The following is a 26,140-nucleotide window of genomic DNA, read 5'->3' on the forward strand; positions in this document are numbered from 1 at the left end:
AAACCAGCTTATTATGGTTTCTTTCCCAATTTTCAACTCTAATTAGTTTTCTTCCTACTTTAAAAAAATATGAATCTGACCCTTTATGATCTGTTGAGGATCCTCAGTGGTTCACTTCTGAAATCATGAATTCATTCTAATTAATTTTGTTTCCTGGTTAATGCTTAAATGACATTTGTCGTACATTAAGTTAAACAAATATTTGAGGGGAATATATCGGCACAGCTAATGCAGGCATAAAACGCGTTGGTCACAAGTTTAATTCCATTGAAATCCTCTTTTCAAATGGAGGATATTGTTTGATATAGGGTGGGGTGGGGAATGGGTGTATCTGTCTGGATGGTGCCTCATATCTCTTAGCAGCTGGTCAGGAGCATAGATTAGCCTTTCCTCGTGCCCACTGATCTCCTACTATCTACATGGACCTGGAAGACTCAAAGATATGAGAATAAATCTTAGAAGGATTGATTAACTGATTTAAAATACCATGGAACAATCCATTTTCGTCACAGAAAACACCCAAGCATCTCAAAATCAAATAGCTCAGAGTTTCTGTCAGCATTCTCTTAAAGTTATTCATAATGTTAAATTTATACATTAGGTAAAGCACTACTCCATACAACAGAAAGCTTTTTCACATCCGATAAGGGTACCCGGACTGGGTATCCAAAAGTCATCGTTGTTCTGGTGGACGGATGGCCCTCAGATGAAACTGAAAGAGCGGCAAATCTGGCCAGAGAATCTGGCATGAATGTCTTTATTGTCTCAGTTGCAAAAGCTCTTCCAGAAGAGAAAAAGATGGTCCTGGACCCCAATTACATGGAAAAGGTAAGGCTATTGCATAAACTATTATAATTAAAACATAAAAATATAAAAGGAATAGGAGCAGGAGTCGGAGCAGGCCTGAGGGGCCAATTGACTATCAGTCAATGAGATCTGATGTGGCCTTAATTCCACTTCCCTGGCTGATTCCATAATGTTCGTCTTGCTTGTCAATCAAAACTCTGTCTAACTCAGCCTTGAATATATTCAATGACTTAGCCTCCACCACTCACTGGGGAAGAGAGTTCCAAACATTAATCACCCCAGAAAGAAATTCTTCCACACTTCCGTCTTAAATGGGAAACTCCTTGTCCAAAACAATGTCCCCTGGTTATAGATTTCCCCAGAAGAGGAAACATCCTCTCAGCATCTACCCTGCCAAGCTCCATCAGAATATTGTATATGTTTATGTATATATTATATAATAATCTTTATTATTGTCACAAGTAGGCTTACATTAACACTGCAATGAAGTTACTGTGAAAAGCCCCTAGTCGCCACATTCCAGCGCCTGTTTGGGTACATAGAGGGAGAATTCAGAATGTCCAAATTACCTAACAGCACGTCGTTCGGGGCTTGTGGGAGGAAACCGGAGCGCCTGGAGTAAACCCACGCAGACACGGGGAGAATATGCAGACTCCGCACAGACGGTGACCAAAGCAGGGAATCGAACCCAGGACTCTGGTGCTGTGAAGCAACAGTGCTACCACTGTGCTACCGTGAGACTCGACACAGCAAGTGAGCCCGAGGAGGGCAGAGGTAACACCTCAAGGACATTCCCAAACTCTCCTTGAAAAAGTGCAACATCCCCACTGACACCTGGGCACCCCTGGCCCCTCCTTGCCCAAGACCCTCCAAATTGGAGGAAAAGAATCCAGGAAGGAGCTGAACACCTCGTGTTTCACCGCCGAGAGCAAGCTGAAGCCAGCATTGACAGCGTAAGGAACGCGTGGCAACCCAGGCACCCCACCCATCTAGAATTGAGCCATAGAATTCCTACAGTGCAGAAGGAGGCCATTTGGCCCATCGAATCTGCACCAACCTTATGAAAGGACCCTCTACCTAGGTCCACTTCCCCATAACCCCATAACCCCACCAAATTGGCACATCTTTGGACTGTGGGAAACTTTCCCCACTGCATCACCATGGTATGACCCTGGTCACTGGGAGTACGCGAGCTATCACCAGCAGACAGGGGTCAGACATTCACAGATGCTCTACAGGATCTATGGACTGTTCCCACTGCAAGTTGTAATCATCCTCCTCCTACAATGTAGGGGCCATGGGTATCTGCACCCTCTCCATGACAGGAGCCTCATCACAAAGGGTGTTCGCTGTGTCATGTGAGAGTACCTTTAGGAAATGGGTGTTTATAAATGGGTATGTATATAAATACCTGTAGTGAAAGTACCTTTAAGAAATGGGTGTTTATTACTGCAGTGAAGTCAGAGAGTGGGTGGAGCTGGACTGTCTGTCAGCTTTTTACTTTCGCTTTAGGCTTTTTGCTGCAGGGTGGGTTTGAGTTCATTTTAGTTTTGGAGAAGCTGCAATCACAGCAGGAAATGTGTGAATCTCTGTAAGCTTATGAATGTCCATTTGCTGATCTCAACATGGTAACTGTTCTCAGTCGCGAAGTTAAACCTGATGTGCTTCTGTTAAAGGTTTTGTTTTTAAGTCTTATGGATGTTAGAAAGGAAAGCTTCAAAGATTACTTAGTCTTTGGGGGTTGTATTTGAATTAATGGTTGCTAAGATGGTCACTGTATGTTTTAAAAAGGTTAACTTGAGTTCACAGAATAAACATTGTTTTGCTTTAAAAATACTTTTCCATTTCTGCTGTACCACACCTGTAGAGTGGGCCGTGTGCTCCCCATACCACAATCTATTGAAAGTTGTGGGTCAGGTGAACTCCATGATACACTTTGGGGTTCTCTAAACCCTGGCCCATAACCAATGCCATCAGTGAGATGGGAGAGCAATGCTCACAGATGTCATGTGAAGATTATGGCATGTCCGCACAGGGTGTCCTCATCAACCTCCATGAATTAAGTAGCAATGAGCGCGACCCAAGCTGGGAACCATTGCCTCATGGCCGACATCTTCTCCCTCAAGGACCCCCTCAACTTCATCCCCTTCAATGTCCTCCTTATTGGAGGAGATGTTTCACTGCTCCAGCTCCTCCTCAGTCAGTTGCAAATGCCAGCTTGTGCAGGGCATAGCAGGCAATAACGAGATCCACAGGGATTATATTGCAGGACTCCACCAGACAGGACCAGTCATCGGAGCCTCATCTTCAGCATCCTAATGGTTTACTCCACAAAAGTGTCTGCTGCATCTGTGGCCTCCACATTGGCATCATCAACCACCTCCTCAATGAATATCCCTTGTCCCTAAGGAGGCAACACTGCAGCCTCTATGGACCTTAAACATGTAGAGATCTGAGAGCAGCTCTGAATGTAGGAATCATGCACACTCCCTGGGAATTGAGCACACACCTGCAGGGTGGGTTTGGTTGGTCACAGTCCAGTTGAACATTCAGCAAGTGAAAGCCATCGTGGTTCACATAGTTCACTGCATGATGTCACAGAGCCCGGAGCCCATGATGCCACAGAGCCCGGAGCCCATGATGCCACAGAGCCCGGAGCCCATGATGTCACAGAGCCCGGAGCCCATGATGTCACAGAGCCCGGAGCCCATGATGTCACAGAGCCCGGAGCCCATGATGTCACAGAGCCCGGAGCCCATGATGCCACAGAGCCCGGAGCCCATGATGCCACAGAGCCCGGAGCCCATGATGCCACAGAGCCCGGAGCCCATGATGCCACAGAGCCCGGAGCCCATGATGCCACAGAGCCCGGAGCCCATGATGTCACAGAGCCCGGAGCCCATGATGCCACAGAGCCCGGAGCCCATGATGCCACAGAGCCCGGAGCCCATGATGCCACAGAGCCCAGAGCCCATGATGCCACAGAGCCCGGAGCCCATGATGTCACAGAGCCCGGAGCCCATGATGCCACAGAGCCCGGAGCCCATGATGCCACAGAGCCCGGAGCCCATGATGTCACAGAGCCCGGAGCCCATGATGCCACAGAGCCCGGAGCCCATGATGCCACAGAGCCCGGAGCCCATGATGCCACAGAGCCCGGAGCCCATGATGCCACAGAGCCCGGAGCCCATGATGCCACAGAGCCCGGAGCCCATGATGTCACAGAGCCCGGAGCCCATGATGTCACAGAGCCCGGAGCCCATGATGTCACAGAGCCCGGAGCCCATGATGTCACAGAGCCCGGAGCCCATGATGTCACGGAGCTCTGGTTTTCCACAGGTGCAGGGTGCCATCAATTGTACTCGCGTGGAACTCTTGAGATCAGCACGAATCCCACTGCTCTTGCTTCCTCGCTTGCCTGATGCCGGTTGAAAGAGTTTGGTTTGAAATTGAAGTTGTGTGCCCTTGTGAAAATTGTGTCCATCACCTCCTGGATACACTTATGTGCAGAGGCTTGCGAAATCCCACAGAGGTGAAATCCCACAGAGGTTATCTGTGGAGCCCTGGAAGGAGCCACTGGTGTAAAAATTGAGTTCCGCTGTAACTTTCAGCAATACTGGAAGGGGACTCCCTCCAAGTCCCCATGGTGCCAAATGCTACAGCAAACATGATCAACCACTTCTCTGGACATGCTTAGTCCTTCCGCGACATTGGTTCTCTGATATCTGCAGGTATGTAATGTGAAAGTGTACAAACTCAGCAATAGCATGATGGGAAAAATAGCCAACTTATGTAACCAAGTGTAGGACAGCTGTGTCAGCTAGTGCCAAGATCAGACCCTGACAAACTAGACAAAGCTAAGAATCCACATAATTGTATCATACAAGGCCAGAAGAGGGAAGATAGTGCCTGACCTTGTTAAAACCTGATAACAAAGCCACGATCTAGGAATGTCCTAATAACACAACTTCCTCATGACCTAGGTCCATCTGCGTCAAGGCATCATGAGGGCAGAGGTGAAAAACAAAATAGGACCACGTCTTATTTCCTCTAAAAACAAACTACTGCAAATAAGCCGAGTCAGGGTCTTTCCATTACAACATGTTTGATCAGAAGTTATGACTGTATTGACATTTTTGAACAAGGTCTGTTTTTGTAAAATGATACAGCTTGTGTATAAATATTGAACGTTTTCTCCATGTCTTTGCGAGCTTGAGAAAGAATGAGCAGGTTTACCTTAACAGCTCTCTCTCTCTCTCTCTAACCTGTAGCCATCTGCATGCAGACTTTGGTCAATAAAGACAAAGTTATTTATTTCGAAACAGAGTTGTAAAGTTGTTTTCTTCACAGTCTTGGAGTAGGAAAAATTTTAAAAGACGACAGTAAGGTGCTGTCTGTTGACCCTGGGTATAGCGAGGCACCTATGAGTGATGGCTCTTTGGGGTTTGTCATCTGCATGCGGAGCAGGCTCTACCACCCCATCCTCCTGCCTTTGATGAACCAATTACCTCCTTTGATGTTTTCTTCTTGTCTCCTGCCTATGAACGAGAGGAGTGACAGCGAGATCACCACGTTCCATGTTCCTGACGTTCTCCTCACTGCAGTATCAGAGAGCATTTGTCGGTTAAGGATCACTCTTTGTCCATTCATCATCTGCACCTGCTTCTCAAAGCCCATTGACTTATGTCCTGGCCATAACTTCGACAACCAGTCCTTAGTTCAAAGAACAAAGAAAAGTACAGCACTGGAAGAGTCCCTTCGGCTCTCCAAGCCTGCGCTGACAATGCTGCCTGTCTAACCGAAAACCTTCTACACCTCAGGGGTTCCATCCCTCTATTCCCATCCTATTCATGTATTTGTCAAAACGCCCTTTAAATATCACTATCGTACCTGCTTACACCACCTCCTCTGGCAGCGAGTTCCAGGTACACACAACCCTTGGTGTAAAAAACTTTCCTCGCACATCTCTAAACTTTGCCCCTCTGTGTCCCTTAGTAATTGACTCTTCTACCCTGGGAAAAAGCTTCTGATTATCCACTCTGTCCATGCCCCTTATGTAGACAAAATGTGTTGGCTGATTGGGCAAGATCCCACACCACCCCTGTTCCACACTACATGGCTGAGTGGCAACAGGGTTGGCCACTCTAGTGTACCCTGAGCCTTCATCTCAGGTGTAATGACCTAACCTTCACTCCAAGGCCTTAACGTTCAGCTTGTTCTATGGGGGCACTTGTCAATAGACCCTTCAGCACAGAGCCAATGACTAATAATAATAATTAGGAATGTTATCCTTGGGCAGTGTGCCATGGCCGCCTTTCTAAGGGCATATTGTAGGTTGCCCATTTGTGCTCCAATATTTAAATGCTAAGCAGCAACCATTGGCAATCACGGACAGAAGTGCCGCTTGAGTGGGTACAATTAGTCTGACTCAGAGTATGTCAATTGAGCTCAAGCTAAATGGTCTCAGCTGCAACAGGATACTGATCATTGACATGTTTTTCCATTTTCCTGCTGTTGCAGCAGGTTTAAGGTGTGAGGGATGGCACAGTGGTTAGCACTGCTGTCTCGCAGCTCCAGGGACCCGGGTTCAATTCCGTCTTCGGGTGACTATGTGGAGTTTACACGTTCTCCCCGTGTTTGCATGGGTTTCCTCCGGGTGCTCCAGTTTCCTCCCAAAGATGTGCAGGTTAGGTGGGTTGGCCATGCTAAATTGCCCCTTAGTGTCCAAAAGGTTAGGTGGGGTTACTGGTATAGGGTGGAGGTGTGGGCTTAAGTAGTCCCAGGCTTCCATTCCTGTTGCTCTGTGCAGTCCTTCAAAGAAACCAATGCCCTGGTACCAGAAGGCAGCCTCCAATAAGCTGCTGTTCAGACTTGCATGACCCCCTTCCAGCCTCCCTCCCCCCACTTCCTCTCCTCCCTGAATACACGGGGCTGTCCACAAGCACTGAACTTGAGTGCACTCTCCTCCAAACTCCCCTCAGAGTTCTGCTCACCAGAACTTTTGAACAGTCGTACATCACTCTGCTATGGAACATGGGGAATGATTCCAGCGTATTATTATTTAAATGATAAAATATGACTTCCGGGTGCGGCAATGACCAGCTGAGTCGCACGTTTCGGCAGCTCCCGTTGGAATGGACTTTTGGGCTCTTAATGGGAGCCCCAACGGCAATTTAAACGGCAAAAACACTGTGCGGTGAACCAGAAGGGAATTCCCCGGACACGCATGGAAAAGGGAGAGGATAGCGGCCGGATTGCGGAGGATACTCTGGAGCAGCAGCAAGGAAGGGAAGCTCAAAGCAAGATGGCATCGGAAGGTGGCCGTTTGCTATGGGGCCCGGAGCAGCAAGAGTTCCTGTGGCGCTGTGTGGAAGAGCTGAAGAAGGAGTTGAAGAAGGAGCTGTTGGCCCCGATATTACAGGCGATTGAAGGACTAAAAGAGGAGCAGAGGACCCAAGAGCTGGAGCTTCGGGTCGTGAAGGCAAAGACTGCTGAAAACGAAGATGAAACACAGGGCCTGGTGGTGAAGGCAGAAACGCACGAGGCACAGCACAAAAGGTGTGTGGAGAGGTTGGAAGCACTGGAGAATAACTCAAGGAGGAAGAATTTAAGAGTCCTGGGTCTTCCCGAAGGCGCAGAAGGGGCGGACGTCGGGACATATGTGAGCACGATGCTTCACTCGCTAATGGGATCGGAGGCCCCGACGGGCCCTTTGGAGGTGGATGGAGCTTATCGAGTTCTGGCGGGAAGACCAAAGGCTGGAGAAATACCTCGAGCTATAGTGGTGAGGTTTCTCCGCTACAGTGACAGAGAGACGGTTCTCAGATGGGCGAAGAAAACTCGGAGCTGTAGGTGGGAGAACGCGGTGATCCACGTATACCAAGATTGGAGTGCGGAGGTGGCGAGAAGGAGGGCAAGTTTCAATCGGGCTAAGGCGGTGCTTCACAAAAAGAAGGTCCAGTTTGGAATGTTGCAACCGGCGAGATTGTGGGTCACACACCAAGGGAAGCACCACTACTTTGAGACGGCAGAAGAGGCGTGGACATTCATTGTGCACGAGAAGCTGGAATAGTCTGGCGAGAGAAGGAGCTTTTGGGACAAAGTGGTGGTGTGATTACAGGGGATGGGGGGGGGGGGGGGGATGATTTTTCAATTTGTTAATTTTGTGATCCTGTAACTTTTTTCTCTTCCCCATGTTGGGGGGGTGGAGAGCATGAGCAACTGTGGGCGCCGGCCATTAGGGGCGGGGCCGAGTGGGAAACACGGGCTTTGTTCCCGCGCTATGGTAACTATGGCGGGAACAGGGACGCAGGAAGGAGGGGGCCTCGCACAGTGGGAGCCGAGGATAAGGGGGGAAGCCGAGGTCAGCCAGAGTTTGCTGACTTCTGGGAGCAACATGGGGGGTGCAACTACGCTAGAGGGGGATCTAGCGGAGGGGGGGGGGTGGTTAACTGGGTTGCTGCTGCTAAGGAGAAGGGGGAGCTGTTATGGCATGGGGTGGTCGAGGCGGGAGGGCACCGTCGGGGGGATATACGGGTACATGGGAACCGGGTGAGGAGCTGGGTTAAAAAAGGGGATGGCTAATCGACATGGGGGGGGGGGGTAAAGAGCCCCCCAACCCGGCTGATCACGTGGAACGTGAGAGGGCTGAACGGGCCGATTAAAAGGGCACGGGTACTCGCACACCTAAAGAAATTAAAGGCAGATGTGGTTATGTTGCAGGAGACACATCTGAAACTGATAGACCAGGTCAGACTACGTAAAGGATGGGTGGGGCAGGTGTTTCATTCGGGTTTAGATGCGAAGAACAGGGGGTGGCTATCTTAGTGGGGAAACGGGTACTGTTTGAGGCAAAGACCATAGTGGCGGATAGTGGGGGTAGATATGTGATGGTGAATGGCAGATTGCAAGGGGAGGCGGTGGTTCTGGTGAACGTATAGGCCCCGAACTGGGATGATGCAAATTTTATGAGGCGTATGTTGGGACGTATCCCGGACCTGGAGGTGGGAAAGTTGGTAATGGGGGCAGACTTCAATACGGTGCTTGATCCAGGGCTGGACCGGTTGAGGTCCAGGGCCGGGAGGAGGCCGGCAGCGGCCAGGGTGCTCAAGGACTTCATGGAGCAGATGGGAGGGGTAGACCCCTGGAGATTTAGTAGGCCTAGGAGTAAGGAGTTTTCATTTTTCTCCCATGTTCACAAAGTATACTCACGGATAGACTTTTTTGGGAAGGGCACTGATTCCGAAGGTGACAGGGACGGAATATACGACCATAGCCATTTCGGACCACGCTCCACACTGGGTAGACCTGGAGGTAGGAGAGGAAAAAGAACAGCACCCACTTTGGAGAATGGATATGGGCTTATTGGCGGATGAGGGGGTATGTTTAAGGGTGAGGGGGTGTATTGAAAGGTACTTGGAGCTTAATGACAATGGGGAGGTTCAGGTGGGAGTGGTCTGGGAGGCGTCGAAGGCGGTGGTCAGAGGGGAACTGATATCCATAAGGGCACATAAAGGGAAGCAAGAGGGTAAAGAAAGGGAGCGATTGTTGAAAGAACTTTTGAGGGTGGACAGACAATATGCAGAGGCACCGGAGGAGGGACTGTACAGGGAAAGGCAAAGGTTAAATGTGGAGTTTGACCTGCTGACCACGGGTAAGGCAGAGGCACAGTGGAGGAGGGCACAGGGTGTACAGTATGAGTATGGAGAGAAGGCGAGTCGGCTACTGGCCCACCAATTGAGGAAGAGGGGAGCAGCGAGGGAGATAGGTGGGGTGAGAGATGAGGAGGGAGAGATGGAACGGGGAGTGGAGAGAGTGAACGGGGTGTTCAAGGCATTCTATGAGAGGTTATATAAGGCTCAGCCCCCGGAAGGGAAGGAGGGAATGATGTGTTTCCTGGATCAGCTGGAATTCCCGAAGGTGGAGGAGCAGGAGAGGGCGGGACTGGGAGCACAGATTGAGATGAAGGAGGTGGTAAAAGGGATTGGGAGCATGCAGGCGGGGAAGGCCCGGGACCGGACGGATTCCCGGTGGAATTTTATAGGAAATATATGGACCTACTGGCCCCGCTTTTGACGAGAACCTTTAATGAGGCCAGGGAAAGGGGGCAATTGCCCCCCGACTATGTCGGAGGAGACGATATCGCTCCTTTTGAAGAAAGATAAAGACCTGCTGCAGTGTGGGTCCTACAGGCCCATTTCCCTTTTAAATATAGATGCTAAGCTCCTGGCCAAGGTGATGGCGACGAGGATAGAGGACTGTGTCCATGAGGATCAAACTGGGTTCGTTAAGGGGAGACAGCTGAACACGGACATACGGAGGTTGCTAGGGGTAATGATGATGCCCCCACCAGAGGGGGAGGCGGAGATAGTGGTGGCGATGGACGCCGAGAAAGCATTCGACAGAGTGGAGTGGGATTATCTGTGGGAGGTGCTGAGGAGATTTGGTTTTGGAGAAGGGTTTATTGGATGGGTACAGCTGCTGTACAGGGCCCCGGTGACGAGTGTGATCACGAACAGGCAGAGGTCTGACTACTTCCGTCTTCATAGAGGGACGAGGCAGGGGTGTCCCCTGTCTCCGTTACTGTTTGCATTGGCGATTGAGCCCCTGGCCATAGCACTGAGGGGCTCCAAGACGTGGAGGGGAGTACTCAGAGGAGGAGAAGAACACCGGGTATCTTTGTATGCAGATGATTTATTGCTGTATGTTGCGGACCCAGTGGAGGGGATGCCTGAGATAATGCAGACACTCAGGGAGTTTGGGGAATTTTCGGGGTACAAATTGAATATGGGGAAGAGAGAGTTGTTTGTGGTGCATCCGGGGGAGCAGAGCAGGGGAATAGATGATTTACCGCTGAGGAGGGTAACAAGAGATTTCAGGTACTTAGGGATTCAGATAGCCAGGAGTTGGGGAACCTTACATAGGCTTAATTTAACAAGATTGGTGGAACAGATGGAGGAGGATTTTAAGAGATGGGACATGGTGCCCCTGTCACTGGTGGGTAGGGTGCAGGCGGTCAAAATGGTAGTCCTCCCGAGATTCCTTTTTGTGTTTCAGTGCCTTCCGGTGATGGTCACAAAGGCTTTTTTCAAGAGAACTGAGAAAAGTGTCATGAGTTTTGTGTGGGCCGGGAAGACCCCGAGAGTGAGGAGGGGGTTCTTGAAGCATAGCAGGGATAGGGGGGGGCTGACACTACCGAGCCTAAGTGAATACTACTGGGCCGCCAATATCTCAATGGTGTGTGAGTGGATGGGAGAAGTGGAGGGAGCGGCGTGGAAGAGATTGGAGATGGCGTCCTGCAAAGGAACCAGCCTACAAGCACTGGTGACGGCGCCGTTGCCGTTCTCCCCGAAGAAATACACCACAAGTCCAGTGGTGGTGGCAACGCTAAAAATTTGGGGGCAGTGGAGACGACATAGGGGAAGGACGGGAGCCTCGGTGCGGTCCCCGATAAGAAATAATCATAGGTTTGTCCCGGGGAGAATGGATGGGGGATTTGGAGCATGGCAGAGAGCTGGGGTTGTGCAACTGAGAGATCTGTTCGTAGACGGGACGTTTGCGAGTCTGGGAGCGCTGACGGAAAAATATGGGTTGCCCCAAGGGAATGCATTTTGGTACATGCAACTGAGGGCATTTGCGAGGCAACAGGTGAGGGAATTCCCGCAGCTCCCGACGCAGGAGATTCAGGATAGAGTGATCTCAGGGACATGGGTGGGGGATGGTAGGGTGTCGGATATATACAGGGAAATGAGGGACGAGGGGGAGATCATGGTGGATGAGCTGAAGGGGAAATGGGAAGAAGAGCTGGGGGAAGAGATTGAGGAAGGGCTGTGGGCTGATGCCCTACGTAGGGTAAACTCGTCGTCCTCGTGCGCCAGGCTAAGCCTGATACAATTCAAGGTTTTGCACAGGGCGCATATGACCGGAGCAAGGCTCAGTAAATTTTTCGGGGTGGAGAATAGGTGTGGGAGATGCTCGAGAAGCCCAGCAAACCACACCCACATATTTTGGTCATGTCCGGCACTACAGGGGTTCTGGGTGGGGGTGGCAAAGGTGCTTTCGAAGGTGGTGGGGGTCCGGGTCGAGTCAGGCTGGGGGTTGGCTATATTCGGGGTTGCAGAAGAGCCGGGAGTGCAGGAGGCGAAAGAGGCTGATGTCTTGGCCTTTGCGTCCCTAGTAGCCCGGCGAAGGATATTGCTTATGTAGAAGGAAGCCAAACCCCCGGGCGTGGAGACCTGGATAAATGACATGGCAGGGTTTATAAAACTAGAACGGAAACGTTTGCACTAAGGGGTTCGGCTCAAGGGTTCACCAGGCGGTGGCAACCGTTCATTGACTACCTCGCAGAACGATAAAGGAAATGGGAAGGTAACAGCAGCAACCCAGGGGGGAGGGGGGGTGGGGAGGGCTCGGGCAGGTCTTCAGGGGTGTTTTTGTAAAGATATTTGTACTTGGTTATGTATATTGGATTGTTTGATTTTATCTCTGGAGAGTTATTTTTGTTATGGCAGTTGCCATTTAGTTTATATATTATTTATTTATTTGTTAAAACGGTCACTGTTATACAAAGAACAAAGAAATGTACAGCACAGGAACAGGCCCTTCGGCCCTCCAAGCCCGTGCCGACCATGCTGCCCGACTAAACTACAATCTTCTACACTTCCTGGGTCCGTATCCTTCTATTCCCATCCTATTCATAAAGTTGTCAAGATGCCCCTTAAATGTCCCTATCGTCCCTGCTTCCACTACCTCCTCCGGTAGCGAGTTCCAGGCACCCACTACCCTCTGCGTAAAAAACTTGCCTCGTACATCTACTCTAAACTTTGCCCCTTTCACCATAAACCTATGCCCTCTAGTAATTGACCCCTCTCCCCTGGGGAAAAGCCTCTGACTATCCACTCTGTCTATGCCCCTCATAATTTTGTATACCTCTATCAGGTCTCCCCTCAACCTCCTTCGTTCCAGTGAGAACAAACCGAGTTTATTCAACCGCTCCTCATAGCTAATGCCCTCCATACCAGGCAACATTCTGGTAAATCTCTTCTGCACCCTCTCTAAAGCCTCCACATCCTTCTGGTAGTGTGGCGACCAGAATTGAACACTATACTCCAAGTGTGGCCTAATTAAGGTTCTATACAGCTGCAACATGACTTGCCAATTCTTATACTCAATGCCCCGGCCAATGAAGGCAAGCATGCCGTATGCCTTCTTGACTACCTTCTCCACCTGTGTTGCCCCTTTCAGTGACCTGTGGACCTGTACTCCAAGATCTCTTTGACTTTCAATACTCTTGAGGGTTCTACCATTCACCGTATATTCCCTACCTGCATTAGACCTTCCAAAATGCATTACCTCACATTTGTCCGGATTAAACTCCATCTGCCATCTCTCCGCCCAAGTCTCCAGACAATCTAAATCCTGCTGTATCCTCCGACAGTCCTCATCGCTATCCGCAATTCCACCAACCTTTGTGTCGTCTGCAAACTTACTAATCAGACCAGTTACATTTTCCTCCAAATCATTTATATATACTACAAAGAGCAAAGGTCCCAGCACTGATCCCTGTGGAACACCACTGGTCACAGCCCTCCAATTAGAAAAGCATCCCTCCATTGCTACTCTCTGCCTTCTATGGCCTAGCCAGTTCTGTATCCACCTTGCCAGCTCACCCCTGATCCCGTGTGACTTCACCTTTTGTAATAGTCTACCATGAGGGACCTTGTCAAAGGCCTTACTGAAGTCCATATAGACAACATCCACTGCCCTACCTGCATCAATCATCTTAGTGACCTCCTCGAAAAACTCTATCAAGTTAGTGAGACACGACCTCCCCTTCACAAAACCGTGCTGGCTCTCACTAATACGTCCATTTGCTTCCAAATGGGAGTAGATCCTGTCTCGAAGAATTCTCTCCAGTAATTTCCCTACCACTGAAGTAAGGCCCTCTTGCTTTTTAGGTACGTGTAAAAAGCCTTGGGATTTTCCTTAACCCTATTTGCCAATGACTTTTCGTGACCCCTTCTCGCTCTCCTGACTCCTTGCTTAAGTTCCTTCCTACTTTCCTTATATTCCACGCAGGCTTCGTCTGTTCCCAGCCTTTTAGCCCTGACAAATGCCTCCTTTTTCTTTTTGACGAGGCCTACAATATCACTCGTCATCCAAGGTTCCCGAAAATTGCCGCATTTATCTTTCTTCCTCACAGGAACATGCCGGTCCTGTATTCCTTTCAACTGCCACTTGAAAGCCTCCCACATGTCAGATGTTGATTTGCCCTCAAACATCCGCCCCCAATCTATGTTCTTCAGTTCCCGCCTAATATTGTTATAATTAGCCTTCCCCCAATTTAGCACATTCATCCTCGGACCACTCTTATCCTTGTCCACCAGTACTTTAAAACTTACTGAATTGTGGTCACTGTTACCGAAATGCTCCCCTACTGAAACATCTACCACCTGGCCGGGCTCATTCCCCAATACCAGGTCCAGTACCGCCCCTTCCCTAGTTGGACTGTCTACATATATATATTGTTTTATTGTTGTAAAAAGGTAAACCTTTGTATTGTTTTGTTTGACCGGAAAAAATTTGAATAAAATATATATATTTTTTTAAAATGATAAAATATTAAAACATGCTGCTGTGCAGAGAGACCTGGGTGTGCTAGTGCATGAGTCGCAAAACGTTGGTTTACAGGTTTAACAGGTGATTAAGAAGGCAAATGGAGTTTTGTCCTTCATTGCGAGAGGGATGGAGTTTAAGACTCGGGAGGTTATGCTGCAATTGTATAAGGTGTTAGTGAGGCCACACCTGGAGTATTGTGTTCAGTTTTGGTGAGGCCTGTAGTTCCTGGGATTATCCTTGCTACCCTTCTCAAACAGAGGAACAACATTGGCTATTCTCCAGTCCTCCGGGACATCCCCTGAAGACAGCGAGGATCCAAAGATTTCTGTCAAGGCCTCAGCAATTTCCTCTCCAGCCTCCTTCAGTATTCTGGGGTAGATCCCATCAGGCCCTGGGGACTTATCTACCTTAATATTTTTTAAGACACCCAACACCTCGTCTTTTTGGATCACAATGTGACCCAGGCTATCTACACCCCCTTCTCCAGACTCAACATCTACCAATTCCTTCTCTTTGGTGAATACTGATGCAAAGTATTCATTTAGTACCTCGCCCATTTCCTCTGGCTCCACACATAGATTCCCTTGCCTATCCTTCAGTGGGCCAACCCTTTCCCTGGCTACCCTCTTGCTTTTTAGGTACGTGTAAAAAGCCTTGGGATTTTCCTTAACCCTATTTGCCAATGACTTTTCGTGACCCCTTCTCGCTCTCCTGACTCCTTGCTTAAGTTCCTTCCTACTTTCCTTATATTCCATGCAGGCTTCGTCTGTTCCCAGCCTTTTAGCCCTGACAAATGCCTCCTTTTTCTTTTTGACGAGGCCTACAATATCACTCGTCCTCCAAGGTTCTCGAAAATTGCCGCATTTATCTTTCTTCCTCACAGGAACATGCCGGTCCTGCATTCCTTTCAACTGCCACTTGAAAGCCTCCCACATGTCAGATGTTGATTTGCCCTCAAACATCCGCCCCCAATCTATGTTCTTCAGTTCCCGCCTAATATTGTTATAATTAGCCTTCCCCCAATTTAGCACATTCATCCTCGGACCACTCTTATCCTTGTCCACCAGTACTTTAAAACTTACTGAATTGTGGTCACTGTTACCGAAATGCTCCCCTACTGAAACATCTACCACCTGGCCGGGCTCATTCCCCAATACCAGGTCCAGTACCGCCCCTTCCCTAGTTGGACTGTCTACATATATATATTGTTTTATTGTTGTAAAAAGGTAACCCTTTGTATTGTTTTGTTTGACCGGAAAAAATTTGAATAAAATATATATATTTTTTTTAAATGATAAAATATTAAAACATGCTGCTGTGCAGAGAGACCTGGGTGTGCTAGTGCATGAGTCGCAAAACGTTGGTTTACAGGTTTAACAGGTGATTAAGAAGGCAAATGGAGTTTTGTCCTTCATTGCTAGAGGGATGGAGTTTAAGACTCGGGAGGTTATGCTGCAATTGTATAAGGTGTTAGTGAGGCCACACCTGGAGTATTGTGTTCAGTTTTGGTCTCCTTACCTGAGAAAGGGCGTACTGGCGCTGGAGGGTGTGCAGCGGAGATTCACTAGGTTAATCCCAGAGCTGAAGGGGTTGGATTATGAGGAGAGGTTGAGTAGACTGGGACTGTACTCGTTGAAATTTAGAAGGATGCGGGGGGATCTTATAGAAACATATAAAATTATGAAGGGAATAGATAGGATAGATGCGGGCAGGTTGTTTCCACTGGCGGGTGAAAGTAGAACCAGGGGGCATAGCCTCAAGATAAGGGGAAGTAGATTTAGGACTGAGCTTAGGAGGAACGTCTTCACCCAAAGGGTTGTGAATCTATGGAATTCCTTGCCCAGTGAAGCAGTTGGGGCTCCTTCATTAAATGTTTTTAAGATAAAGATAGATAGTTTTTTGAAGAATAAAGGGATTAAGGGTTATGGTGTTCGGGCCGGAAAGTGGAGCTGAGTCCACAAAGATCAGCCATGATCTCATTGAATGGTGGAGCAGGCTCGAGGGGCCAGATGGCCTGCTCCTAGTTCTTATGTTCATGTATATGGGCCCGGTACTGATATGCTAATATATTATTATTACATTCCTATTGTTGAACAGCAGGAAGGGATGGGGGGGGGGGGGGGACAGACAGGGATTGGGGGGGGGATCGCATCCTGGATTCATGCCCTCTAAGGCCTTTGTGTCATATTTTCTGCTTGTGCTGCTAAACCTGCCTGCTGCAAACCGGAGCGGAAAATCCCGATCACTAATTTCAGACCCACATTTCTCACTCTCAAACTGAATATGAAATTCTAGGTTATGAGCACTCTTATCTAGAGGAACTCAATAATCCGGTCTCATTACACTTTACAAGATTCAAAATAACCCAGTCCCGGGTAGGTTCCTGAAAGTATGGTTCAAAGAAACTGTCTTAAGTACAGTTGATAAACTCATTCCCCAAGCCACCATTACTAATTTGATTTGACCAAGTGATGTGAAGATTGAAACCACCAGCGAATATTGTAAGTCCAATTCTTGCAAGCCCCACCTATTTCTTGATGCATATTCTGGCCTACGAATTAGTCCCACAAGAATCTCTTTCCTTTGCTATTTCTTATCTCTACCCAAACAGATTTTTATATCTTTATCTTCTAAATCAAGATAATTCCTCACTACTGCACTGATCTCATCCTCCATTAATAGAGCGAACCTATCACCTTTTCCCTTCCGTCCTATCCTTCCAGAATAGCAGGTGGGGAATCCTTCTTGAAGCAGGTGGGGAATCCTTTCCCCACCTGCTTCAAGAAGACCACCATCATACCGGTACCAAGAAGAACCAGGTAATGTGCCTCAATGACTACCGTCTGGTGGCCCTGACTTCAGTCGTAATGAAGTGCTTTGAGAGGTTGATCATGAAGCGCATCACCTCCATACTCCCAGAACGCCTTGATCCACTGCAATTCGCATATCGTTGCAACCGAGCCACATCAGACGCCATTTCCTTGGCCCTACACTCATCCCTAGAGCATCTCAAAAACAAGTGCTCCTACATCAGACTCCTATTTATTGACTACAGCTCTGCCTTCAACACCATAATCCCAGCCAAGCTCATATCAAAGCTCCAAAACCTAGGACTTGGTTCTCCACTCTGCAACTGTATCCTCGATTTTCTGACCAACAGACCATAATCAGTAAGAATGAACAACAGCACCTCCTCCATAATAGTCCTCAATACCGGGGCCCCGCAAGGCTGCATACTTAGCCCCCTACTCTACTCCCTGTACACACACGACTGCGTGGCAAAACTTGGTTCCAACTCCATCTACAAGTTTGCTGACGATACGACCATAGTGGGCTGAATCTCAAATAACGACGAGTCAGAATACAGGAGGGAGATAGAGAACCTAGTGGAGTGGTATAGCGACAACAACCTCTCCCTCAAATGCCAGCAAAACTAAAGAGCTGGTCATTGACTTCAGGAAGCAAAGTACTGTACACACCCCTGTCAGCATCAACAGGACAGAGGTGGAGATGGTCAGCAGTTTCAAATTCCTAGGGGTGCACATCTCCAAAAATCTGTCCTGGTCCACCCATGTCGACGCTACCACCAAGAAAGCACAACAGTGCCTATATTTTCTCAGGAAACTAAGGAAATTCAGCATGCCCACATTAACCCTTACCAACTTTTACAGATGCACCATAGAAAGCATCCTATCGGGCTGCAGCACAGCCTGGTACGGCAACTGCTCGGCCCAGGACCGCAAGAAACTTCAGAGTCATGAACACTGCCCAGTCCATCACACGAACCTGCCTCCCATCCATTGACTCCATCTACAACTCCCACTGCCTGGGGAAAGCGGACAGCATAATCAAAGATCCCTCCCACCCGGCTTACTCGCTCTTCCAACCTCTTCCATCAGGCAGGAGATACAGAAGTTTGAGAACACGCACAAACAGAGTCAAAAACAGCTTCTTCCCCACTGTCACCAGACTCCTAAATGACCCTCTTCTGGACTGACCTCATTAACACTACACCCTGTATGCTTCATCCGATGCCAGTGCTTATGTCGTTACATTGTATATGTTGTGTTGCCCTATTATGTCTTTTCTTTCATTCCCTTTTCTTCCCATGTACTTAATGATCCGTTGAGCTGCTCGCAGAAAAATACTTTTCACTGTACCTCGGTACACGTGACAATAAACAAATCCAATCCAATCCAATATCAAATAACATTGACTATTCAGGCCCTAGCCTTGACAACATTGGCTATAACTTACAGTTTTCAATGAGACAAGTTAAACAGTGCAAACAGTTGTGTTTTGCATTTATAGCAGTAAATAAGAACATCTTATCATTATCATTCGATGACTTATCATTTTCAATCTACTACACCTGCTGACATTTCAATAGCTTCCCTCAGCACTTTGTTACTTCTGTGTGTGCTTTGCTTTTAGCCTTCATTACCTTGTAAATTAGTTATTTTAATAATTCCGTAACTAGTAGTGTTTAATTTGATGCAATTCTTAATGATTTCTGAGCTGATATTATGAAATTAACAAATTTGCCAAATTCTAGACAATTCAGAAACGAAGACAGATTCACTGAAACTCTGCTAGTTACACACTCCAAGAGAAACAAACTCAAATTGGCTGGATACAATCATTTTATAATTTACATAAATTGTTATGTGTTCATCACTAATTCAGCCTTTTATGCAGTACTACTTACCATTGTCTTTTTCTTAGCTAACATTGTATTATAGGTGAGACATATTGCCAGTTTTCAAAGTTGAGGCTTCACATTGTTGCAAAATGTACACAATTAGAGCATGAAGTTGTTGGATTGAGTTTTAGCTTGTAGAACGAATGCATTCAAGGACAGCAATCACAGACTGCTTCACCATCACTGCCACCAATAAGAAGCAAATTTAAAAGGTTTAATCATCTGGTAATACTATTTAAAAAAATATATATTTATTAAAGTTTTTTAACACAATTTTTCTCCCTTACAAACAATAACCCTCCCCCCGTAACAAAAAAAAAACGAGAAATCACGCAGAGCAAGATATATACCTGGCAAAATGATATATTTACACAGCTTTGTACACTGGCCCTCACCCGTACGTGCCAGTTTCCCCAACCCTTCATGTTATCTCTTGCTCATCCACCCTCCCAGGCAGGTCCCCCCCCCCCCCCAAGGTTGCTGCTGCTGCTGACCGACCTTCCTCTAACGCTCCGCGAGATAGTCTAGGAACGGTTGCCACCGCCTGTAGAACCCCTGCGCAGACCCTCTCAAGGCGAACTTAATCCTCTCCAACTTTATGAACCCAGCCATATCATTTATCCAGGCCTCCAGGCTGGGGGGGCTTCGCCTCCTTCCACATTAGCAAGATCCTTCGCCGGGTTACTAGGGACGGAAAGGCCAGAATGCCGGCCTCTTTCGCCTCCTGCACTCCCGGTTCGTCCACTACTCCAAATATTGCTAGCCCCCAGCTTGGCTTGACCTGGACTTTCACCACCTGAGATATTGCTCCCGCCACTCCTCTCCAGAACCCCTCCAGTGCCGGGCATGACCAAAACATAGGGACATGGTTCGCCGGGCTCCCTGAGCACCTTCCACATCTGTCCTCTACCCCAAAGAACCTACTCAACCTCGCCCCCGTCAAGTGCGCTCTGTGGACCACCTTAAATTGTATCAGGCTGAGCCTGGCACACGAGGAGGAGGAATTAACCCTACCTAGGGCATGAGCCCACAGACCTTCCTCGATCTCCTCCCCCAGCTCCTCCTCCCATTTACCCTTCAACTCTTCTACCAGCGCTTCCCCCTCTTCTTTCAACTCCTGGTGTATTTCCGACACCTTGCCCTCCCCGACCCATACACCCGAGATCACCCTATCTTGAACTTCTTGTGCCGGGAGCAACGGGAATTCCTTCACCTGTCGCCTCACAAAAGCCCTCACCTGCATATATCTAAAGGCATTTCCCGGGGATAACTCGAACTTCTCCTCCAGTGCCCCTAGGCTCGCAAACGTCCCGTCGATGAACAGGTCCCCTGGTAATATTATTTTTAAACATTTTAATATCAGCAAGAACCAACATTGGTTCCTTATGAACATTATAAATATAACCAGCATTTGGACATTTACTAATTCTGGATACTGGTATATCATTTATTATTCAACAATGGCTGCCTCCAATAATAGAGCAAATGTAGCAGAAATGTCTTAGCCACCACAGTAATGGTCAATATTTGCTTTCTGATCATTTTCTCCATTCTCAGACTGTTTGCAAAAACAACGGGCTGTTTTCCTATGCTATTCCAAACTGGTTTGGGATGTACAAGTTTATAAAGCCTTTAGCACAGAGGTTGTGCTCCTACAGCCAGATGACATGCAGTAGAACATGTTACAATTCAGTAAACCTCGGCTTCCTCATCGATGGATCCAGCAGCGTTGGAGATGTAAATTTTCGCACCGTCCTAAGCTTCATCTCTGAAATTGTGAAGCCCTTTGACATTCATCAGATCGGTGCAAGAGTTGGTGCTGTCCAATTCACGTATAATCAGAGAACTGAATTTGAGTTTGGTGAATATTTAACAAAGGACGCAGTGCTAAATGCGGTCAGTAACATCCATTACTGGAGTGGTGGCACAGCCACTGGGGAAGCAATTACTTACACCACAAAGAATCTGTTTGGAAAATTGACAAACAACAATATAAACGTGCTGATTGTCATTACTGATGGCCAATCTTATGATGATGTTAGGGCTCCAGCGACTGTGGCACATCAATCAGGTAACTAATTTGTCTGGATAATAAAAACTTAATCACAGCTAAGATAGTTAGAATGTGGCCGCCATATATATGGTGCTACTTTTTTTTAATAATAAAACATAAAATGCTCTTCAGTTTACACTTCACCCTCTTTGAGCTTCTGACACCTTAGTGGGCGTCATTCTCCGCCGGCGGGAGTCTCCGTTTTGCCGGTGCCCAGGGGTTTACCGACGGCGTGGGGCTGCCCCACAATGGGAAACCCCATTGACTGGCCGGTGTAACGGAGCATCCCGCCGGCGGGTCGGGGCAGAAATGTGGCGGGGCGGGATGGAGAATTTCGCACATCATGTCATTCCCTAGCTGAAGGATAAAGCCGTCAGTGGTCTATTCTGAACAGTCAGTAGGAAGAGCTGCTTGAGTTTAATTATCTGCCAGTTTCTGTCCCTCCTCCTAGAAGTGACTCCTGTTCAAATGGCTGATAGCAAGGATAAATTTGGGAAATTCCTGTGAATGCCACTGTGAGCCTAGTTATCTATACTAGTACTACTAAACCAGGTTAAAGTCCAACAGGTTTGTTTCGAATCACTAGCTTTCAGAGCACAGTTCCTTCCTCGGGTAAATGAAGAGGTGGGTTCAATAAATACATATATAGACAAAGTCAATGATGCAAGATGATACATTGAATGCGAGTCTTTGCAGGTAATTAGGCCTTTACAGGTCCAGATGTTGCGACTGGAGAGAGGGATAACCACAGGTTAAAATGGTGTGAATTGTCTCAAGCCAGAACAGTTGGTAGGATTTTGCAAGCCCAGGCCAGATGGTGGGGAATGAATGTAATGCAACATGAATCAAGGTCCCGGTTGAGGCCTTACTCATGTGTGCGGAACTTGGCTATCAGTTTCTGCTCGGTGATTCTGCATTGCCCCGCGTCCTGAAGGCCGCCTTGGAGAATGCTTACCCGAAGATCAGAGGCTGAATGCCCTTAACTGCTGAAGTGTTCCCAGACTGGAAGGGAACCTTCCTGTCTGGCAATTGTCGCGCGATGTCCATTCATCCATTATCTTAGCGTCTGCATGGTCTCACCAATGTACCTCGCTTCGGGACACCCTTTCTTGCAGCGTATGAGGGAGACAATGTTGGCCGAGTTGCACGAGTATATACTACGTACCTGGTGGGTGGTGTTCTCACACGTAATGGTGGTACCCATGTTGATGATTTGGCAGGTCTTGCAGAGATTGCCATGGCAGGGTTGTGTGGTGTCGTGGTCGCTGTTCTCTTGAAGGCTGGGTAGTTTGCTGCAAACAATGGTCAGTTTGAGGTTGCGCGGTTGTTTGAAGGCAAGTAGTGGGGGTGTGGGGATGACCTTGGCAAGATGTTCGTCTTCGTGATGACGTGTTGAAGGCTGCGAAGAAGATGTCGTAGTTTATCTGCTCTGGAGAAGTACTGGACGACAAAGGGTATTCTGTCGGTTGTATCCCGTGTTTGTCTTCTGAGGAGGTCGGTGCAGTTTTTTGCTGTGGTGCGTCGGAACTGTTGATCGATGAGTCGGCCGCCATATCCCACGCTCCAAAAGCTAGTGATTCGAAACAAACCCGTTGGACTTTAACCTGATGTTGTAAGACTTCTTACTGTGCTCACCCCAGTCTTACTACTAAATGCTTAGGTTGAACAATTGGTGATAAAATCACAGCTCTGGTGTACCTCTATGGATATTGGTGTTCTTTTCAAGGGCCGGTGTAGGCTCGATGGGCTGAATGGTCTCCTTTGGCACTGTAAATTCTATGACCTATGGTCTATGAATAATTACATTCAGCTGGAATGTAGACTTAACAAGTTGTCTAATACAAGAGAAATAAATAAATAAAACATTTTATTTTATAAATGTTTTTATTGGGTTTTTCGAACATAGTATATTTATAGGTATACACAAAGAAGTAAACCTCGGCTTCCTCCGCACGTACCCACTCGGCTTCTGGCTCCTTAATCCATTCCATTACTCGTTCTGCTGTTACCGCCCAGTGGTAGTATTGTAGGTTTTGGAGGGCTAGCCCAACCCTGGACTTTGCTTTCTTTGGGATCCTAGCATTCTTCCCCGCCCCATATAAACGCCATGATTAACTTGTCCAGTGAGTTGAAAAGGACCTTGGGGATATAGATCGGGATAGATCTAAGTAGAAAGAGGTACCTGGGCAGTAAGTTCTTTTTGATCGTCTTCACTCTCCCCGCGAGGGATCCCCGATTTGGATCCCCAGGTAGCGGAGTTTATGTCAGGCTTGTTTAAACGGCAGTCCCACTAGTGCTGCCCCTACCCCTTGTGGGTTCACCGGGAAGATTTCCCTTTTGCTCATATTGAGTTTGTAGCCCGAGAAGGCACCAAACTCATTCAGGAGTGTGATGATTCCTTCTATGCTGCTTTGTGGGTCTGCGATATAGGGGAGCAGGTCATCCGCATAGAGCGAGACTCTGTGCTCTCTGCCTCCCCTTTGGATCCCCCTCCAGTTTTTTGCTGTTCTGAGAGCGATCGCTAGTGGTTCGATCGCTAGGACGAAAAACAGCGGGGACAATGGGCATCCCTGCCTGGTGCCCCTGTCAGATGGAAGTACTGGCAGTTGGTGTTGTTTGTCCATACCCTCGCCATGGGAGCATTGTATAGGAGCTTGACCCAGGAGGTGAACCCTGAACCGAGCCCGAACCGCTCCAGTACCTCTATGAGGTAATTCCACTCGACTCTGTCGAAGGCCTTTTCTGCGTCTAGGGAGACGGTCATTTCGGGTATTCGCGCCCAGGATGGGGTCATTATCACGTTCAGCAGGCGCCTGATGTTCGATGTCAGCTGTCTACCTTTGACAAAGCCCGTTTGGCCCTCTGCGACCACCTCTGGAACACAGTTCTACAGCCTTTTGGCCAGGATCCTGGCCAGTATTTTGGCGTCTATGTCTAGTAGTGAGATTGATCCGTATGACCCACATTCCGTTGACTCTTTGTCTTTCTTTGGTATTAGCGAGATTGAGGCCTGTGCTAGTGTAGGTGGCAGTGTGCCCCTGTCAAAGTCAATATTTTCCCACTTCTGTGGTAGAAAAATTCAACACACTCGTTAAGACAGAATAACAAGCTTTATTTTCGAAAACAACTGCTTGCAGTAATGGCAGAAACTTGAAGTCAGAGAGCAGTCAACAAAACTGCTCAGTCTGTCACAAGTTCCACGCTTTTCGCGGAGAATTAGCTCAATATTTATACATTAACTTTATCAAGATTATGTGACAACAGTTTGGTCAGGAGTTTGATCGGAAATACAAACGGAAGCAAAGACCAGACCATGTTTGGTCATATCACTCATACCATTATTTAGTCCTCGGAGGGAACATTGAAAGGTCAGAATAGACTTGTTTCTTCCTGAACTTATCTTTGTTTTAAATTCCTACGGCCCTGGGTTATGACGAGTTAGTTTTATCAGAAGTTGCCGAGGTCCGGTGTTTTGGAATGGCTCGACCTTCGCTGATCTTTTCAGACTTCAAGTTATGCAGAGTTGGCCTACGGCCATACAGCTCTGAAAATGGTTAGGGCAGCATTCTTTACCTGGGCCTGGGGAGCTGGAATGAGTAGTTTCAGTCTTTCTTGTATAATATCAAACCTTTTGACCAGTCTTCCCATTGACCAGTTTTCCCATCATGCCATTACTTAATTCGTACCATATCACACCAACATCTCCCGTGGTGCGGGGCCAGTGCTGTCGCAAATGTTTTGTAGAAGTCCACCGGGAACCCGTACCAGTGCCGGCGCCTTCCCTGCCTGCATGGAGCTAATACTCTCCATGCCCTCTCCCAGTTCTAGCGGTGCTTTCAGGTCCCGTTTTCTGTACTCCCATCAAGGCGTGTCCGTCCATCGAGGAACCGTTTCATCCCCGATTCCCCTGCTGGGGGTTCCGAGGAGTACAGCCCTTGGTCTAATTGGGTCTGTTTCTAACATGCCTCTGTTGTCTCTGATTTGTGCGATCTCTCTAGTGGCTGCCTGCTTTCCCAGCTGGTGTGCCAGCAAGCGGCTGGCTTTGCCTTCGTGTTCGTACAGGGTCCCCCGTGCCTGACGGAGTTGGTGCACTGCTTTCCCCGTGGAGAGCAGGTCAAAGTCCATTTGTAGTTTTATCCTCTCCACCAAGAGCTCTACGGTCGGGGCCTCGGAGTATTTACGGTCTACCTCCAGCATGGAATCAACCAGCTGCTGCCTAGCCGTCCTTTCCTCCCTGTCTCTTCGCGCTTTAAAGGCGATAATTTCCCCTCTAATCATGGCCTTTAGCTCTTCCCAGAACCTCCATGTGGGGCGTTGGGACCTGCCCATCTCCAACCTCGCATCCATACAGTGTGGAGCGTGGTGGGAGATTACAATTGCGGAGTATTCCGTTTTGACCAGCCCTGGAAGCATCCGCCACATGAATCTACCTCTGCACTCTGGGGTCTCCCTTTGTCCAGGGTGCACCCAACATGGCTGCCCACTGTGCGTCTGCCATGTGGGTAGGCCCCTGCACTCCAGGGTCTCCCTTCGCCCAGAGACCATACTGGGTGGTTGCTTGCAATGCTTCTTTGCTCTGGGCCCCTGGTTGTGGCCCTTTGTAGCCTTATTGCTGCTCTTGTTCTAGTCCTAATTATCCCCCCTGTCCCTGCGCCCCCACCCTCCCCGCCGCAGCCCTGCTCTGCTGTGTACCCTCAGCGCTAGCTTTCCTGCTAGTGCGGAGACCCCCTTCCCAGGAGTTACTGTCTCGCTTCCCCCTTGCCCACTCTCTGTAGTTACTGCCCGTTCTTTCCCCGTCTTATCCTGCACTCCTCTCGCTTGCCACTTCGCTCTTCCTTCTCCCCTATGTTCGTTCTTTTCTACAAGTTCCCGATTTCCCACATGAAGCAGTCCCTCGGGTCGTGGTTTGCTGCCTTTTGTTGTTCAAGGTGTGTTTTGTGGTGGGGCGGGGGGGAGAACGA

General features: G+C 48.3%; 1 protein-coding gene across 1 annotated transcript in view; it reads left to right on the forward strand.

Annotated features, from left to right (window-relative positions):
* Window positions 1–26,140, forward strand: part of coch (coagulation factor C homolog, cochlin (Limulus polyphemus)) — a 192,620-nt gene that overhangs the window by 159,689 nt on the left and 6,791 nt on the right. The window contains exons 9-10 of the mRNA XM_072488123.1: window positions 602–828; window positions 20,684–21,197. Of these exons, the coding sequence (XP_072344224.1) occupies window positions 602–828; window positions 20,684–21,197 (741 nt within the window). The remainder of the gene's footprint in view (window positions 1–601; window positions 829–20,683; window positions 21,198–26,140) is intronic.

This window comes from Scyliorhinus torazame, chromosome 2 (genome assembly GCF_047496885.1).
Source record: "Scyliorhinus torazame isolate Kashiwa2021f chromosome 2, sScyTor2.1, whole genome shotgun sequence".
Taxonomy (NCBI): Eukaryota; Metazoa; Chordata; class Chondrichthyes; order Carcharhiniformes; family Scyliorhinidae; genus Scyliorhinus; species Scyliorhinus torazame.